Source organism: Cnephaeus nilssonii (genome assembly GCF_951640355.1).
Source record: "Cnephaeus nilssonii genome assembly, chromosome: 2".
Lineage (NCBI taxonomy): Eukaryota > Metazoa > Chordata > Mammalia > Chiroptera > Vespertilionidae > Cnephaeus > Cnephaeus nilssonii.
The window spans coordinates 90,421,655-90,440,372 of NC_137073.1; the positions used below are offsets into that span (position 1 = coordinate 90,421,655).

Sequence of the window (18,718 nt, forward strand, 5' to 3'; positions counted from 1 at the left end):
CCCTCTGGTAATCACCATACTGTTGTCTGTGTCTGTGAGATTTCTTTTGCTTAATCCCTTCACCTTTTTTCATCCAGCCTCTAACCCCCTCCCCTCTGATAGCTGTCAGTCTGTTCTCTGTATCCATGAATCTGTCTCCACTTTGTTTGCTAGTTTATTTTGTGCATTCGATTCCAAATATACGTGAAATCATATGGTACTTATCTCTGACTGGCCAGGTCCATCCATGCTATCTCAAAAAAGAAAGTTTCCCTTTTTTACAGCCGAGTAATATTCCATTGTGTAAATGTACCCAGCTTTTTTTATCCACTCATCTACTGATGGGTAATTAGGCTGCTTCCAAATCTTGGCTATTAGAAAAAATACTGCAGTGAATATATTCTTTTGAATTAATGTTTTGGTTTCTTCGGATATATTCCCAGAAGTGGAATTGCTGGGTCATAAGACAATATTCCATTTTTAATTATTTGAGGTAATTCCATACTGTTTTCCACAGTGGCAGCACTAATCTACATTCCCACCAACAGTGTGCAAGGGTTCCCTTTTCTCCACATCCTCACCAACACCTATTTGTTGATTTATTGATGGTAGCCATTCTGGTAGGTATGAGGTGATATCTCATTGTGATTTTAATTTGCATTTTTCTGATGATTAGTGACATTGAGCATCTTTTCATATGTCTATTGGCCATCTGTATGTCCTCTTTGGAGAAGTGTCAATTAAGGTCCTTTGCCCAATTTTTATTAGATTATTTGTTGTTGTTTTTTTAATTAGAACTTGGAAACGTCAAGTTGGAAAAGGTGTGGAGATGGTACAGAATTGGATTTCTTTACAGTTTCCCAGGAAATGTGCTGTCTAATACAAGCACCACTAGCATGTGTGGCCACTTAAATTTAAATTCTTGAAAATTTAATAAAATTAAGAATCCAGTTTCTTAATCACACTAGCCATATTTCCAGTGTTCAGTGGGCACATGGGACTAGTGGCTCCTATATTGGATAGTAGGGAACATTCCTATTATCGAGAAAGCTCTGTTAAACATCACTGCCCACAACTGAGGGTTCTTGTGACCATCCAGACAGACATCTTTCAGTCTTAAACATCTGTCATTTCCTTCAGAATCACCTCCCTAAAATATGCATGCATGCCGTTTCCTTCTGCATAGCTTATTAGGAAGACTATTAGACATTTACAGGAGGATGCTAGGATCTACTATCCGTATCTCAGAAATTCTAAAGTCTGACAGACAAGGCGTTTCAAGTGTAGGTGAGCTTCTCTTCTGAAAGATGGAGAAGCATCTGTGTGTAGTCACTTACCTCAGAAAAGAATACTTAAATAGCCCGGATATTTTATAAGATCCTATAGATCTCACCTAGTCACACAGTGAAGCAATGGTAAGTATTATTGAAAATTGCATTTAATAATATTTTATCGCATTTCTTTCTCAAGGAGGAAAGCCAAGAATCTGTGACTTCAGTGGATCCAGTTTTTCAAGTTCCAGTTTCCAAGGCCGTTCAGCTGACTACAAACGATGCCATAAAAACCACTCTTCTAGTAGAACTGGACATTTCAGTAAGTTGCAGAATTTACTTCTCAGCACAGTTATGTTGTCGGGAAGTGCAGAGAGACTTTTGTGTCGTTATAGCCTGTACACTCAGGAAGAGTGAGAGTCTGACGGACGGGACACCTGCCTTTTATCCTTAACCCATCATACTTCTCCCCACTCACACCTGTTTTCTGCTCACTCCGGAAGGCCTAAAGTGAGCAGCGCTTCTGGAGGGGAATCAGATGAGAATAGTGTTGCTGCCTTACACATTAAGCCAAGAAAGAATAATGGAATCCCAACAGTATTGTCCATATGAGAAGAGCCCTGGAAGAAAGCGGATTACCTGAGATCAGCCAGCTAGCTGGAAATAGAGTTCAGACAGCACAGTCATAGAACAGTTCATTTTTCAGTACTGATTCTCATTCCTTTGACAATCTGAAGGGAAAAAAATCACTGGCCCCCTTTCCAGAGAAATGATTATATAAATATTTTCTGCAGTTTCAGGAAGCAGTATGTACTTTATCTCTGAACTCCATCCACAAGCTCCTCTTCAATGATCCCCCAATCCATTATTCGAGTTAGGAAACTGACGGATAATACTGAGACCTCAATGCCTGAGTACTTCTTCCACGTCTTATAACTCAAACCTCTGTTTTGATGAAGGTCCTGAGAAATGCAGTGGGTTGCGATTTCAGAAAAACTAGGGTGCATCCAGACTTACGTAAATTTAATTGAGTTTCCTAATAGTAAGAAAGAAATACAACAGGCATCAAGTTTTTGCTTATGTATTTGTTTTGAAAGTTCTTAATATCCCATGTTGTTAAATATTCTGTACACATCAAATAAAATGTTTTCATGTGTACAGAATATTTAACAACTTGGAATATTAGGAGTATTCTGCTGTCCTACACTTTTGTCCTCATAAAGAGGCAAAGTGTTGGCCAATTGGTGGGTCCAGTCTGTCTCCCTCGCAGGCTAAGGGTGTGAGCCTGTGTGGTCAGAGACCCCCTGCAGGACCCTGGCCTGTGTAATAGGCGGTGGGAAGTGGCTCCTCTCCAACCCATGTGTGTTCACAGCCAGATAGTATAACATTGTCAACTAGTGAAAGAAAGAATAGTGTTCTCTCCCACTCTATTTCTCCCCAAAGAAAAAGAGTAACAAAAGGAAATTGAAAACTAATACAGACGGCCTGGAGTGGTTTCTTTTGTTCATAATGTGTGCCTGTGTATATATGTGTGTGTATGTTTTCATAGGAGGGTTTTTTTACATGGATTACTAACATACTACTTACTGAGGTCCCTTACTCTTTAGAAAATGAGGAAGGTCTTCATTTTTAGTCTGTAAATACTCAATGAATTGGATAAATGTGGAATTTCATTTTTAAAATAACTCCTGATAAAGTATGTTCATTCAGTTTATTGGTCTTGTGAGCTATTTTTACAATTAGAGTCATTTTTTTTCTAATTTATGTATTGAAATGGTCATTATAGTAAAAAACTATGATTTGTTGCCCTTAACTGAAATCTTTAATTAATTTGGGATTTTTTTTTTTGGTTCTTCTCTAGGAAACAGATTTTTCCTACCAGCCTGGGGATGCCTTCAATTTGATCTGTCCCAACAGTGACTCTGAGGTGCAAAGCCTACTCCAAAGATTGCAGCTCACAGACCAAAGGGATCACCATGTCCTCTTGAAAATTAAGGCTGACACCAAGAAGAAAGGTATGTCTCTTTCTTAAGGGCCAACAAATCAGAGGTGGCAAATGCGAGTGCACCTCCCCCCAGGCTCCCATTCAGCACCAGAGGGTCAGCCACATGCCAGGCACTGGCTGGTGTTACGGGATTCTTGACCTTCACGTCAGTTACAGAGTCAGATGATGATGGATTTTATGCTTATTGGACACTTACCGACGTTAAAGGGGAATGTAACTAGTCTTAGAGAAGCAGGTCGGTTAGTTGGGCTAATTTGTTGGTTTGCTTTTTGCAATAAACATTATTTTGGGGACCCTTTCCCCCTCCCCATGTGGGAGTCCATTCTGTGGGACTCTTCCCCCTCCTTACGTGGGAGTCTGTACTTGTTCTTTAATAAATTTCCACCTTTGCTATAAAAAATAAATAAACAATTTGTTTTTAAGTTCACATATTAAAATTTCATGCAAGAAAAACTTCTTTATTATATGAATTTTTTAAAAAGTTGTTTTCCTATTATGTTTATCACTAGAGGCCCAGTGCATGATTTAATCATGCACCTGGTGCACCAGCGGGCTGGCTGTCCGCCGGTGTACCAGGCCTTCCGAAAGCCTCCGGTGCGGCGGAGGCTTTCGAAAGGCCTTGTGCCGGAGCAGACAGCCGGCCAGCTCCCCCGCTTTGGCTTTTGATCGCGGGGGAGCTGGCCGGCTGTCCGCCGGTGCACCAGGCCTTCCGAAAGCCATGACACAGACGCTGAGCTCAGCGTCCTGCTGGCCCAATCAGCTACCCCGGCCACCCTGAGTCCCGCCCCCTGCGCCTCCTGCTGGCCCAATCGTGGGCGTAGTGGAGTGATGGTAATTTACATATTACCATTTTATTATGTAGGATGGCATGTTATTTAATATAAATAATTGCTTTTATTCTTAATTAAAGGAAGTTTTTTTGTTGTTGTTATTTCTTAGTCTTGAACTTGAGCTCAGTCAACTCTACCATTCTTTTTGAGAATCATACACGTTGTTAATAGACTAATGCCACATTTAGCTTTTTGTTCCTTGATTTGGGGTAATTTTCTTTTTTATTTGGCATACCTAGATTTGGTCGTGATAGCTATTGAATTTGTAATTTTTTATTTTTTTGTAAGGTACGTTTTTCTGCTGTATTTATTTTGGGGAAATTTTTTGACTGAATATGTCACAAATCCTACTGTAATTTGATAACACTATAATGTAAGGTATTACTGTTACTTATGTTTTTAGGAATGCAAAACATTTTACTTTTTATTTTCTGTGTCATGAACGCCTTCCTGTCTCCCTGAAAAGGAGCAGCTTTGCCCCAGCATATACCCGAGAGATGTTCTCTCCAATTCATTCTTACCTGGTGCCTCGAAATACGAGCAGTTCCTAAAAAGGTAATTTTCTTTCTTCTTTGGGGAACTATTTACAAATATGCTTAGCTCTGTGTTGGATATATTAAATAGACCTGGTATCTGCCCTTTGAAGGCTTAGAAAATAGGATCTTCACAGCATGCTTTCAAAATTATTTCCCAAAGGTGTGTAGAATCTTTACAGTTGTCATAGGCAAATGTTTTTATATTGAGCTTACATTTAAATTTTATGTTTTCTATTGAAACGAGATTTCTTATATAGGGTTTTTTGTTAGTCTTTTTCTGGACATTAACTTGATGTAGCACATTAGTGATGAAAGTGACCCTAGATGATGACCTTGTATTATCCAACTTCACATTGACACCTTGTCTCTCTAATGAGGGCAAGAAACTTAGGAGAGTGTAGGCTTCCCCCACCCCCCTCCACTTGTCACCTGATTAATGTTGTTAAGCTTCCTTTTATGTAAAACTATGGACATATTTATTGTTACTAGTAAGTCAGAATTCTTCAGGAAGTATTGAAAGGTTTTGGTAGGCTACACTGATATTTAGATGATTTGGAGATAGAACTATCCACTAGATGTCAGTGTTCAGCCCAGAGCTATATTTTTAAAAAATGTTGTAACTGGTTTCCTCTAACCATTTCTCCCAAATGATGTTAAGGAGTAAAACTTTACAACCTGTGCTTTGCCAAACTCGTATGACCAATAAGCATAAACAGTGCTGTTATTAGGATAACGATGCAGTTTTTATTGTTTTATTAATATGTTTATTGCATTTGTCGCCTTTGGGAAGCAAGCTACTCGAGAAAGGTTCAATCCTAGACATGATATGAGCAAATTTAGAATTCACTGTGCTGAAAGCTTTAGAATTTCATAAAGTATGTAAACCTTTATATATTTTTTTTTACTATAAAAGTAATATGCTCATTGTAAACATTCAAGATACAAAAATAGCTAGCTCAAGAAGCAAAAGTCCCTTATAATCAAATCCTCAGGGTTAATGCTTGAATTTTGTTTTGCTAAAAAAAAAAAAGGTCCTATAGTATATATAACATTCTGTAACATGCGTTTTTTTATTTAAAAAGAGGTCAGGAGTTTGTATACCACAACATGGAAATATTATTAGAGATAAAATAACATATGATATGGATGCACCATAATTAAATTACTGACTTAATCATGGGCAGTGGTTCTTTCCAGTTTTTCACTATTAAAAAACACACACACACACACAAAAAAAAACAGGTGGTCCTAGATGGTTTGGCTCAGCGTATAAAGCATCAGCCTGCAGAATGAAGGGTCCCAGATTGGATTCCAGTAAAGGCACGTGCCCCGGTTGCGGGCTCTATCCCCAGTAGTGGGTGTGCAGGAGGCAGCCAATCAATGATTCTCTGTCATCATTGATGTTTGTATCTCTCTCTCCCTCTCCCTTCCTCTCTGAAATCAATAAAAATATATCTTTTTTAAAAACCCAGGTAAACATTCTTTCACTATATTTATCTTTGCCACCTGTTTGAAATACTATTTTACACAAAATTTTTGGAGTAGAATTGCTTTAAAAATACTTGCATTTTAAATGTTAGTAATGTTTGTCAGCTTATTTTCTACAAACAGTGCAGTACATCCTATTTTAGTGCCATAAAGTTAAGTTTCTGTAATTCTAAAGTGAAAAATAACTTAAAGAATTTACAATTGCCATTGTTTTACTGTAATTTAGGATTTTTATTGATTTGAGAAATTGATGCAAAGTGTTATTGGTAAATGTTATTACCTTACCATAGATTCCTCCAGAGTCTTGGATGTTTATTCATTCTACAGCCTTTCCCGAGTGTTGGTTGTGTGTCTGGCGCTTTGAGAAAGCCATGTGATGTGTTAGTCTCTGGATCATTTAGGCAAGTTCATAATTGAGGCCGTGGAAACCCATGACCCCAAAAGAGCAGCAGTCTAGTCTACCCTGTTGAGAGAGCCCAGGACACACGGTGTCTGAGCAGTGGAATAAAAAGTAGCATCATTCATTAGCATTTCAGATAGGATTTGATGTAAATAACTTGCTGAAGTGCTTTCATCCTAAATAACCTTGAGTAGTAAGAGCTGTATTTGCCATTGAATGGATAAGCTTGGAATTGTGCGTTGGAATCCCAAGTTGTTATTAGCATATTAGGTCCTTTACCCAAGAGTTTGGACTTTGGATTCAAGACTTCGTTTTTGCTTTATTTGTTCATATTTTCCTCTTTCTACAATGAATCTGAGTGACTAAGGACTAAGTGTCCACATACTGCAGGGTGTTGGATGTTCTCACCCTCTCTGTCTCTTCAGCCTCATGTCCACATTCCTCTGCACCCAGATTGAACTGCACGTGGTCCCCGTGCCTTCATGTAGCCATGCCATCTGTTTAGCATTCTTCACTCCCCTGATTTCATGTGGCCAGCCTTCAGCTCAGGCTTGCATTCTGTGAAGTCCTAATATCCTGTGTGTGCCCCTTAGGGGGAGGTAGCATCTTGCACACTAATTACTCCTTGACTTCTGTTGCTCTCACTAGCCATGAACCCTTACGGGCTAGGTAGGTGTCATTTTGTTCCAGTGCCTATCACATCAAAAGCACTTAACAGTTGCCAAATAAATGTAGAAGTCTAAGTTGTCATCATCAGCTAAGACAAGAACAGTGTTGTGTACTGAGACAAAATGTTGAGTTATGAGACTTCTTGGTCATTTTTACTCAGATACACCTGACATGTGGAGATCATACTTTTGACTGAGGCATTTGGTTTAGGATATAGGAAAGTTAAATAAAAATAGAACATAAAAGTGGGTTTTCTTAACAGGCTGATGTTAAAGCAAATAGCAAAGTAAATTCTCTTTTTCTGACCACACTTCTAGTGGCTCTGTCACTTTTCCTTGGATAATCGGGCACATCCCCAGGTAGATGCTAACAGACAGTCTAATAGCCATCACCCAGAGCACGTGGAAATTTAAGTCTGCTCCCTTTGCTTGGGTCACAGGCATTTGTGCGAGCCCTTGTGGACTGTACCAGTGATGGTGCGGAAAAGCGAAGGCTGCAGGAGCTGTGCAGCCGACAGGGAGCGGCCGATTATAACCGTTTTGTGAGGGATGCCTGTGCCAGCTTGTTAGACCTCCTGCTCGCCTTCCCATCGTGTCAGCCTCCGCTCAGCCTCCTATTCGGTGAGTGGTCACGGTCATGGCCCTGAGCTCCAGGGCAGCTCTTGGTGCTAAAGAACAATGGCTACTGGCATGTGGCTCTTTGAATTCTATGCGGGACACTGGACACGTCTGAATGATCTGTGAGCAGGAGGTAAACATCTTACAGTTTGTCTTCCAGGCACCTTGACATCAGAACTGCCTTCTAGAAGTCAGAAAGAATCCCTCTCCCAAGCTTTTTTCTTCTGCTATTGTCACCATCATTTTCTCTCTTAATATAGCCACTCTTTTTTTATTGTTGTCAGTGTCATAGATGTCCCCCAAATCTCTTTTGCTTTTTGCTCAGCATTCAGTGTATTTTAATTTTATTATTTTTCAGAAAGCATTTTTCCAAATTTTACCTAAAAACAAGCTTTCTAAGAAAAAAATCATTTTAAAAAATAATGAACATTATATTTAATTGATGGTGGTTAATCAAGTGTGCAGGAAGCAGAAGGAAACATTTTGTGTGCAAGTCCAGATTTAGGGCTCTTCAATAGGAAAGGGGGGACTCATCATGTCCTCCCAGTACAACGGGCATTACTTAGGGTGCTTCTAGGTGTTAAGCTAGGGGGGACCTGCCACAGAATATTCAAATGTAAGTAGGTTCTGTTTTTTGTTTATACCCTCTATTGGGGTTCTCAAACTCCACAGAAGGTCCTCCCCGAGGACCTGGTCCAGGGGAGGATGGGGCTCTCGGTGGAGCCTCTATGACTCTTACTTCCCTGCGCTTACAACTTTGTAATTTGCTCTCTGTTTACGTGTAGTGATACGTATAAAATCCCTAAAATTTGCATTTGTCTTTGGTGGCAGGAAAATGTGTATTGTACTTTTTACTGTTGGGCCAGCAAGGTGCCTTTTGATTTTTATTTATTTTTTTTAAAGAGAGGAAGGGAGACGGATAGAGAGTTAGAAACATCAATGAGAGAGAAACATTGATCAGCTGCCTCCTGCACACTCCCCATTGGGTATGTGCCCACAACCAAGGTACATGCCCTTGACCGGAATCGAACCTGGGACCCTTCAATCCGCAGGCCGATGCTCTATCCACTGAGCCAAACCGGTTAGGGCACAAGGTGCCTTTTGATGCCCAATACAGTTAAGGGCCCTCTCCTTTACAAGTCAGCCCTGCTTTCTTGTTCTTTTCATTTCTTAGTATTTTGTTCTCTGTCCTCCTCCTCAAAAGTGTTACCAAGTGAGGCTGCTCTTCTCTGCTTTTCTGTGTTCACACAAACACTCCTGCCTTTTTATTTGAGTCTTTTAGGCTAATAGAGGGCTTGGGTAACATTTAGAACATGTGTAGGGAAGTCATATAAAGTCTTGTGAAGCTCTCAATCATAGAAAAGTGTTTCTTTTTATGGATTTTCAACTACCCTTTAAAACTTTTATATATCATTTATTACATCCTATATAATAAAAGCCTAATATGCTGTGTCCAGTCGGCCAGTTGGCCATTCAACCAATCAAAGCATAATATGTTAATGATATGCTAAGCCCACTCAACCACTCACTATGATGTGCACTGACCACCAGGGGCAGATGCTCTGACCAGTAGGTTAGCTTGCTGCTGGGGTCCAGCCGATCGGGACTGAGTGAGATGGGCCGGACACACCCTGGAGCCCTCCCGCAGTCCCTCCCCAGCTGGCCACCTCCTGTGTCCCTCCCCGGCCCCGATCATGCACTGTGGGGTCCCTAGGCTTGGCCTGCACCCTCTCACAATCTGGGACTCCTCGGGGGATGTTGGAGAGCCAGTTTTGGCCCAACCCCGAAAAGACCGGTCACTATGATGCGCACTGACCACTAGATGGCAGACATTCAATGAAGGAGCTGCCCCCTGGTGGTCAGTGGCTCCCACAGGGGAAGCGCCGCTCAGCCACAAGCTGGGCTCATGGCTGGCGAGCGCAGCAGCGGTGGAGGGCCTAAGCTGTCAGTTGGACATCCCTTGAAGGCTCCTGGACTGTGAGAGGGTGCAGGTCAGGCTGAGGGATCTGGCCCCCTCCCATCCCCCCCCCACCCCCGCGTGCATGAACTTCGTGCACTGGGCCTCTAGTAGTTATATAAAAAATTTGAGCCCTGTATGAAACCTTTTTATATTTATTAAAACTAAGCCATTTTAGAAAGATCTTTCCAAATTTTTGCTAAGTAACTATAACAAATACGACATTGAAAATTTTTACTATTACAAATATGACTTTGAAAGTTATTACAAAGATAAAATTGAAAAATTCCAAAGCTTGTTAGCACACAATTAGGTATTCAAATACTGATTTCTTAACCTTCTTTAAGAGTACCTATGTATCTTGAAACCACTAGGTTTCTGGATAACCTGATTTAAAGTGCCTATCTGACTCTCCCTTTTTTTTTTTTTTTTACTATAATATAAATATAAGAAGGAAAAATACTTTAAGCCTCAGTAGTTCCCATAATTCGTAAAATAATGGTCTTTAATCTTTCTGGGGTCATGATCTTCAAATCTGAAAACTCTGAACACTACCCCCAGAAAGCTGCACACATACACTCAGAAAATTTAATGGTCCCTTGACCCTCACCTGCATTCATGGACCCTATTCTATAACAGCCTTTAGTCTTAGAAACCAGCCCTTAGGTAGAAATACTGATTTCAGACTGAAAAAATACAGTATGTCTGGTTTACTTTAGGAATTGGGGAAAAATATTCAATAGTATTTTATTGTTTCTTTTTTTTTCCCAATAGTATTTTACATTGTGCATTTACATGTGCTTCAAAATATTATTTAAAACTAAAACATTTCTTTAAAATGTATTTTTATTGATTTTAGAGAGGAAGGGGGGGAGAGAGAGAGAGAGAGAAACATCAATGATGAGAGAGACTCACTGATCAGCTGCCTTCTGCACTCCCCCCACTGGGGATCAAGCCCACAACCCGGGCATGTGACCTTGCCCAGAATTGAAACTGGGACCCTTCAGTCCTCAGACGGACGCTCTATCCACTGAGCCAAACTAGCTAGGGCTAAAATTATATTTAATATTCTAAATAAAATAAAAATCAAATGAGAACTTGAATTTTTTTTATCCCTTGTGTAGCATTTATTTTCAGTAGCTGTGAATTAATGATTGCTTATTTTTATTTTTTTCTAGAACACCTTCCTAAGCTCCAGCCCAGACCATATTCATGTGCAAGGTACTGTTATTTAACATGATATATAGTATCTTCCTCCCAAAATGTTATGAAAGTCCAACTTCCAAATCCTTCACATTTATTCAGTGAAATCATATCTGATTGTGGGGACAATAGCAGGCATAACGAGGAGTGAAGCCGACCAGTGTCAAGACTCCTGTCCTCCTGGAGGTCACAGAGTAGGGCTCTTCAGTGCGGCCGTGCTCCCACTTCTCCAGGTCCTCCTCCTACTGCCGTGTTGTGTGCCCAATGGCCTTCATGGGGCAGTGGAGGAGGGTGGGGAGGAGCGGGAAAAGTGTATAAATCTTATCTAGTCTTGAAGGCAAACAGGTTATTAGAAACTTCCCAGAATGTTATCACAAAATGTGGGTTGGGAAAGGGGTGCTTTTAAGTAGCAACAGAGTTCTTCTCTCTGAGGAGTTAGAAGGTACATTCGTGCTCAGGGGGATACAGGGTGGCGCCAAAGTAGGTTTACAGTTGTTCATACAGAAATAGTACAATAATTAATAATAACACAAAAATAATTCTGTTTCTTGTACTCACAACTGAACCTACTTTTGCCCCTCCCTGTATTCTCACTACACTAAAAAGAAGTTTATTTTGGCCTGAATGTATTCGTCTTAATAGTGTTTAAAAATGTGTGTCTTTGCAGCTCAAGTCTGTCTCACCCAGGGAAGCTTCACTTTGTTTTTAACATTGTGGAGTTTCTGTCCAACACCACACCCGTGGTTCTGCGGCGAGGCGTGTGCACAGGCTGGCTGGCCACATTGGTTGAATCGGTTCTTCAGCCGAACAGGCATGCATCCCATGCAGATGGCGGGAAAGCCCTGGCTCCACAGGTACTAGGGGTGCGCAGTGTTGGCATCATTGAAATTATGTTCTTTGCCTGGTTAGAAAGAACATATTGTCTCCCTTCGTTATCCATTAGATTATGCCATACTTGAATTTTTAAATCCCTGTTGGAAAACATTGCTTTCACTCCCTGGTAAGTGGTCTATGCATTTTGTAAATGTGTAAGCATGAATTTTATATGATACAGTCTTTCTCTTTACTTGTCATATTCATAGAAGACTTCTGTGAATATTCTTGGTAGATTGGCTCAGAAAGAATCAGGTGAATATTGAAAACAGCCTCATTTTATGTTTAGGCTGTATCCTGTGTCCTAAATAATTCCTTTTAGGAATAATAATTCCTCAGTTGACAGCCAGAGACTGAATTAAGATCCTTTAGTCTGGGTGGTAGGAGTTTCACTTGCCCCTGTCCCTACCCTTTTGTCAGTCATGGTGTGTAGATTCTGAATTAGTGCTAGTAGTGAGGAAACAGTGTGGAGGATCACTTTTAAAATCCGTAGAGGGCCCTAGCCAGTTTGGCTCAGTGGATAGAGCATCAGCCTGTGGACTGAAGGGTCCCAGGTTCAGTTCCGGCCAAGTGCACATGCCTGGGTTGCGGGCTTGATCCCCATAGGGGGTGTGCAGGAGGCAGCTGATCAATGATTCTCATTGATGTTTTGGTTCTATCTCTCTCTATCCCTCTCCCTTCCTCTCTAAAATCAATAAAAATTAAAAAAATAAAATAATAAAACCCATAGAGGAAAATCTTATTTGATTTGTCATAAACAAACTGGACGTATTTCTATCTAGATGTAGTGACATCTTTTATATTTTGATACAGCACTCAGCAGAATCTCATTCAAGACCCCATGCATAGGCAGCAATTTAAAGTTGTCCCTCCCAGCCCATAAAGATGACTGAAAATAAAAAATAAAAACTTGAGGCTTTATTGTGAAGTTTTCTTAATCCATGGTATTAAAGAAATAGCTGTGTCATTTGTAGCATTATCTTATGACTGGTGATTACTACGTTACTGGAGTTGAAAAGGTCACAGCCTTTAGAGGGGAATTAAGACCTCTGGCATATACTTGAGAGGGCCTAAGGAAGCCTGCTGGTTGAAATTGCCCTTTAACTTGGTATTTTCTCAGTCTGCTGCCTGAAACAGAGGTGCTTTACTCATGTGTGTGTCTGTCTATCTTTCTGTCTCTGTCTGTTCCTCTCCTCCCCTCTCCAAACTCCTATATTTATTATGTCACAACAAAATATTGAGAACCTGAGAAAATTCCTTTTTTGAAAAAGAAATAGTACTGATGTCAAAGTATTATGTCACTTCATGATCATATAAAAAGTAGCTGATAATCTCCAAAGAGTTAAAAAATAAAATATATCCATAATGTATCACAGACACTCAGCAGGGGTGCCTTTCCCCTAGTCTTTCTTTCCTCCTGCCCTTTTTCCCCTCTACCTTTACCTACTTTAAAAGATTTTTATTGACTACCCAGTGTGCAGACGCCAGAGGTGCAAATAGAAAGGATACAATTTAAAACTAAGTTTCATGGTGCTTAGTATACCATATGCTATTAGGAAGTGTGGAGAATGTTAAGGGCATGACACCCCACCCCACCCCCGCTGGTAGGTAATACAACTGTTCACAGTTATTCCTGCCCACCACCCCTGATGGAATAGATATCCCCTCCCATTGATGTTTAGCCTCTGCCACATCAATTACACATCCGAGCAGGACCTGGTAGTGTGGTGTGACTTCTTCCCTCAGTCTTTCCTCTGAAGTAAGGACAGGATCGTCCAGGCCAGGCCTGCTTCTTGGGCTGAGATCCCAAGTGAAGGAGATCCAGGTAGCAGAACCTACCTGCAGCCTTTAAAGAGAGCCAGAAGTAAGTGTGTGGTGCTGTGGACCCTCTGAGATTTACTGCAGCAAGAGCGGCTGCTGTTCTGGTCTCCTTGCAGTACCTAGAACAGGCGTCCTGAAACTGCGGCCTGCGGGCCACGGGTGTTTTTGCCGTTTTGATTTTTTACTTCAAAATAAGATATGTGCAGTGTGCATAGGAATTTATTCATAGTTTTTTTTTTAAACTATAGTCCGGCCCTCCAACAGTCTGAGGGACAGTGAACTGGCCCCCTGTTTAAAAAGTTTGAGGACCCCTGACCTAGAACATAGAGAGCAGGCTCTCGTTAGCTATTCCCTGCCATGCCCATCATGTCCGCCTTACTTTGTTTTGTGAGACTTAATCACTGTCATTCTAGGGATATATGTTTGTTGATTGTCTTTTCCACCCACTAGAATGTGAGTCCCATGAACATGAATTTGGTTTTGCTCCTTTCTCTATTCCTCATACTTGTCATACTGAGTACCTTCAGTAAAATTCTTAAATGAGTCAAATGAATAGACTAATGTGATATTAATTACAGTCTCATTCCAAAATGAGAACAATGATTTGACACAGCTCTGCCAATTCTTCTCTTAAAAAGTAAGTCCTGTTGATGAATTTCATATGATTTTCCTTGAATTCAAGGTTGAAATATATACGATAAGCTTGGGCTATAGAGTCAATTCCTATGTTCTTAACTCTTAGTGTCCACCCAGCATAACTTAGGCATGTGGCAAAGTGAATCTGGAAAGAAGTATATTTACAAACTGATTCCTTGTAAGTACCCTGGCACATGATTTAGAAGAAAAATAGTGAAAAGATTTTATCTGTCTCTATCACTTATTCTTTTAGTTTTGCACAAACACAAGTAACATTGGACCCAGCATACCATAGCACAATCTCTAAATCTTCAGAGCAAGCTCTTACTTTCCCCTTCAGTTCCTTAATTTTCACTTAAAACTTTTCACCCCATCTTAGTGTTAATCTTCATTGCCCTGTGTGTGCAAACTTAAAGAGTCATGTCTTCATTGTTTCTGCTTATCTCCAAAATGCATGCAATGGGTGGCATGCTAAGAAACATCTTATTCATGGAACTAGAAAAAGATTATGTCATGTTCTACCTCAGAAATATGCCTGTCATTTTTAAAACACCATAGATTTGGATGGAAAATAAAAATGTGTAAGACAGGCCGAAACCGGTTTGGCTCAGTGGATAGAGCGTCGGCCTGCGGACTCAAGGGTCCCAGGTTCGATTCGGTCAGGGGCATGTACCTTGGTTGCGGGCACATCCCCAGTGGGAGGTGTGCAAGAGGCAGCTGATAGATGTTTCTCACTCTCTATCCCTCTCTCTTCCTCTCTGTAAAAAATCAATAAAATATAGAGAAAAAAAAATCTACTTTGAAGTATTATAAAAAAAAAAGTGTAAGACAGACTTATTTCTCTGTAGTAACAAATATGTTCATGGTTTCAGTAGATGTAATGCTGCTGTTTAATTTTATGGTGTTTCTTTTAGGGGAATTTGCACTTTCTGATTTCTTTAGCAAATATCATGTCGGTTATAGGCTTTGTCTAGGGTTTCTTTCATACTTATGACTGTTGGTTTAATGTTGCAGATATCCATTTCTCCTCGCACAGCAAACTCTTTCCACTTGCCAAATGACCCCTCCGTCCCCATCATCATGGTGGGTCCGGGAACTGGCGTAGCGCCCTTCATTGGTTTCCTGCAGCATAGGTAAGCGCTGTCTGGCTGGTGAGCACATAAGCACATGGATCCCGTATGGTCCTGGGTAGGAATAGAACAGAGAGCTTTTTTGTTTCTTCCGTGATTTTTAGGATACTGGATTTTGCTTATAAAGTTTTTATTTGAAAAAATTAGTATCAAATGTGTGATAGCATAACAATTTGTCACCACGGGAAAAGTAAAGATGCCATCTTCTGGAGATTCGCTTTATGCTGGAGCTTCCCTTCTTGCTGCAGCACTTTCCTGTCTCCCTGGCTGCTCCGTGGCGTGGGGCACTCGCCGCTAGAGACACGTTTCCAGCAGAGCTTCATGCTGTGATGCTGTGCAGGCTGTCCCGTCTATTCCTTAAATAGATAAAATTGGTGGTGACAGCGCCAATTATACCAAAAGTTTCAAAGTTAAGCCCCAAACAGCAATAATGTTCAATGGAATGATACTAATGCATGTAATTTTTTCTGAGAACATAACTGCTTGATATAAAATAAATAAAATTGTGTTTCTCTCCGCATATGTAAAATAATGAACAGTTTTTATGTGCTGTTCCCCAGATAATGAGAGTAATGCCATTTGGACATAATCTTGCCGTCGTTTTACTATTTTACCTTAAGAAAGCGGAAGAGTGATGGCAGACACACTCGGCGTGTCTCATTGGTGTGCCCAGCATTTCTGACATTCCACAACAGAGCGTTCTTCCTTTCAAAGCCCTGTGCCACGTTCCAGTGTATTAATGCAGAGTTCATTTTGTTCATAAGGTGGCTATTAATATTGAACGTAGAAGTCAGTCTAAGTTTCACAATGTGGTGGTTGCATTTTCCGTGTTACTAAGATGTCCTGTAGAGCTCCTAGGTGTCTACAGCTCAGAGACGCTGACTCATTGCAGTGTCTGCTGCAGGGCTGAGGTGCCCTGAGGAGAGTGAAATGTTAAAATGTTATTTCAGTGAGTGAACTTTCAGAGACTTCGAAGGCAGAGTTTACAGACCTTTCTGGGTTGGTTGGTGGAATTTCCTAGCCAAACAGAGAGATTGGTTGTATATACATATTCCTTAAGTTAAACATCTCACCTTTGTTTCTCACTTAGGGAGAAACTCCAAGAACAGCATCCAGACGGACACTATGGGGCAATGTGGTTGTTTTTTGGCTGTAGACATCAGGAGAGGGATTATTTATTCAGGTACTCTACAACTCTAGTATTGTCCGCCTCGACCACGGGGGTGCGATTCTCATTGCAGACTTTTCAACTTTAAATCACAAACCTTTCTGTGTATTTCAGAGAAGAGCTCAGACATTTCCATAAGCATGGAATCCTAACTCACCTGAAGGTTTCCTTCTCAAGAGACTCTCCTGCCGGGGAGGAGCAAGCCCCAGTGAAGTACGTGCAGGACAACATCCAGCTTCACAGCGAGCAGGTGGCAAGGCTCCTCCTTCATGAGAACGGTTACATTTACGTGTGTGGGTAAGCAGCCCTCATGCTCAGGTGCCAGGTAGGGGATGCGGGTGGTGATATTTACTGAAGGAGCAAGGCACCAATCGGGTAATAACCCAGACACAGAGGGAAGAGAGATTTGATGTTTAAGTACAGGATGAGAAAGACAAGTTCTAAAATGACTTCAACATACATTTTACTGTAAGGGGCAGGTCAGAGTCAGTTCCTGAAGTGCTAGTGTCCTGTCCAACACTTCTTTCATTTTACAAATACTCAAGTGCCTACTGAGTATTGGCATTGTTCAGATGATGAGAGGTACAAAGATAAATGAGATACACTCCCTGCCACTAGACAGGGCATTCCCTGGGCGGGGAGCAGGTGACCAGATGCCTACAATATGGCAAGTGCTGTGCAGGGGACTGCAGGGCATTGGGGAGAGGGGTACCTCAGTCTTCTGTAAATGAACAGAGCTGAGGCACATCAGAGCATTGAGAGAACGGCCAGGCTGAGCAGAAGCCAGAGGGGAAGGTCCTTCGACACTTAAGGTTTGGGCCGCTCCCAGGACATGGACATAGAAGGAGAGGAGTGTAAGCTGTAACCAGTGTGTGTTAGAATGGTCACTGTGGGAAGGCCTGGTGTTGAGGGAGTGACAGGACTGGGGTGGGGAGACCTTTGGGGACTCTTTCTGGAGAAATGGAAGGAGGACTAAAGTGTACTGATAGGGGTGCCTTAGATTCATGAATTAAGGAAGATTTGGTAAAAATTCCTGTGTTAAACATTGGTACTATTATTTCTTTTTTCTAGAGATGCTAAGAATATGGCCAGGGATGTAAATGATACCCTTGTGGAAATAATAAGCAAAGAGGTTGGAGTTGATAAACTGGAAGCAATGAAAACTTTAGCTACTTTAAAAGAAGAAAAACGCTATCTTCAGGATATATGGTCATAAAAGCAGAAAATGAAGAGAGTTAAGGGGTTTTTTTGGCTGAAAGTACTAAAAGACCACTTCACTGAAGTTTGAGACTCTTGATTTTTAAAATTAAAAAATTTTTTTTAACTTTTCTTAGGGAGAATGGGGGGTGGATCCCTTAATAGAATAACTAACTTCCAGTTTGGTTTTCCTTATCCACCCCTAATCTCCCTCCCCTCCCCAAATCAGCCTGTGGCCTGTAGGCCCCCTGAGCTGAGGGGCAGCCCTCACCCCTCCACCAGCACCTCCCTCCTGGGGCCACGTGTACATCCTGGGGAACTTCACAGAGACCTGACCAGATCGCAGGGAGCCTGTATCTGTGCATGTGGGGGCTTCCCAGTGTGGGATGTGGGCACCTGAGTCCCCAGGCAAATACTTAAATCTGGGAACTCATGTTGCCAGTTTTTTAAATAATGTAAAAATAATTTATCATTCTTATATGAAATGTACCATAAAGAGTATATGTTAAAATGACACATGTATAGCATATCTGATTATGTTTCTATTACTTTATCAAATGTTTATTTTAATTCCCAAAACTATATTTCTGATAACAGATATTTTAAGGTAATGCTTATAAGGAATTTTTCTGTGTGTGATCCTAGAAATGTGAAATATATTTTGAAATTCTATTCTGGTGTATGATTTCTTTATCTCAATTATTTTTTAACATTACAATTCCAGAATTTAGGAAAATTTGCATTCAATTTACAGATGTGAGCAAAAATATATCATAGTAAAGCTACAACCTCTTTTTCCTCCCTCACCCCCCCCCCCCCCCAAATCTTTTCATTTTGGCATGTTCTGTAGTTTTTCCACATAATTTAACTTAACCCCATGATCACTCAAACTTGTATCTTAGGCTTAAAATGTCTACTTAAATTAATGAAAAGAAAAG

General features: G+C 40.8%; 1 protein-coding gene across 4 annotated transcripts in view; it reads left to right on the forward strand.

Annotated features, from left to right (window-relative positions):
• The window catches only part of MTRR (5-methyltetrahydrofolate-homocysteine methyltransferase reductase), a 32,644-nt gene extending 14,224 nt beyond the window's left edge, over positions 1-18,420 (forward strand). For all 4 annotated transcript variants that reach the window (XM_079785962.1, XM_079785960.1, XM_079785963.1 and 1 more), the window contains exons 6-15: positions 1,450-1,572; positions 3,112-3,265; positions 4,552-4,640; positions 7,618-7,798; positions 10,931-10,973; positions 11,623-11,809; positions 15,300-15,418; positions 16,506-16,598; positions 16,698-16,880; positions 17,655-18,420. In XM_079785962.1, coding sequence (XP_079642088.1) covers positions 1,450-1,572; positions 3,112-3,265; positions 4,552-4,640; positions 7,618-7,798; positions 10,931-10,973; positions 11,623-11,809; positions 15,300-15,418; positions 16,506-16,598; positions 16,698-16,880; positions 17,655-17,799 — 1,317 coding nt within the window. In that variant the 3' untranslated portion in view covers positions 17,800-18,420. The remainder of the gene's footprint in view (positions 1-1,449; positions 1,573-3,111; positions 3,266-4,551; positions 4,641-7,617; positions 7,799-10,930; positions 10,974-11,622; positions 11,810-15,299; positions 15,419-16,505; positions 16,599-16,697; positions 16,881-17,654) is intronic.
• The last annotated feature ends 298 nt before the right edge of the window (positions 18,421-18,718 follow it).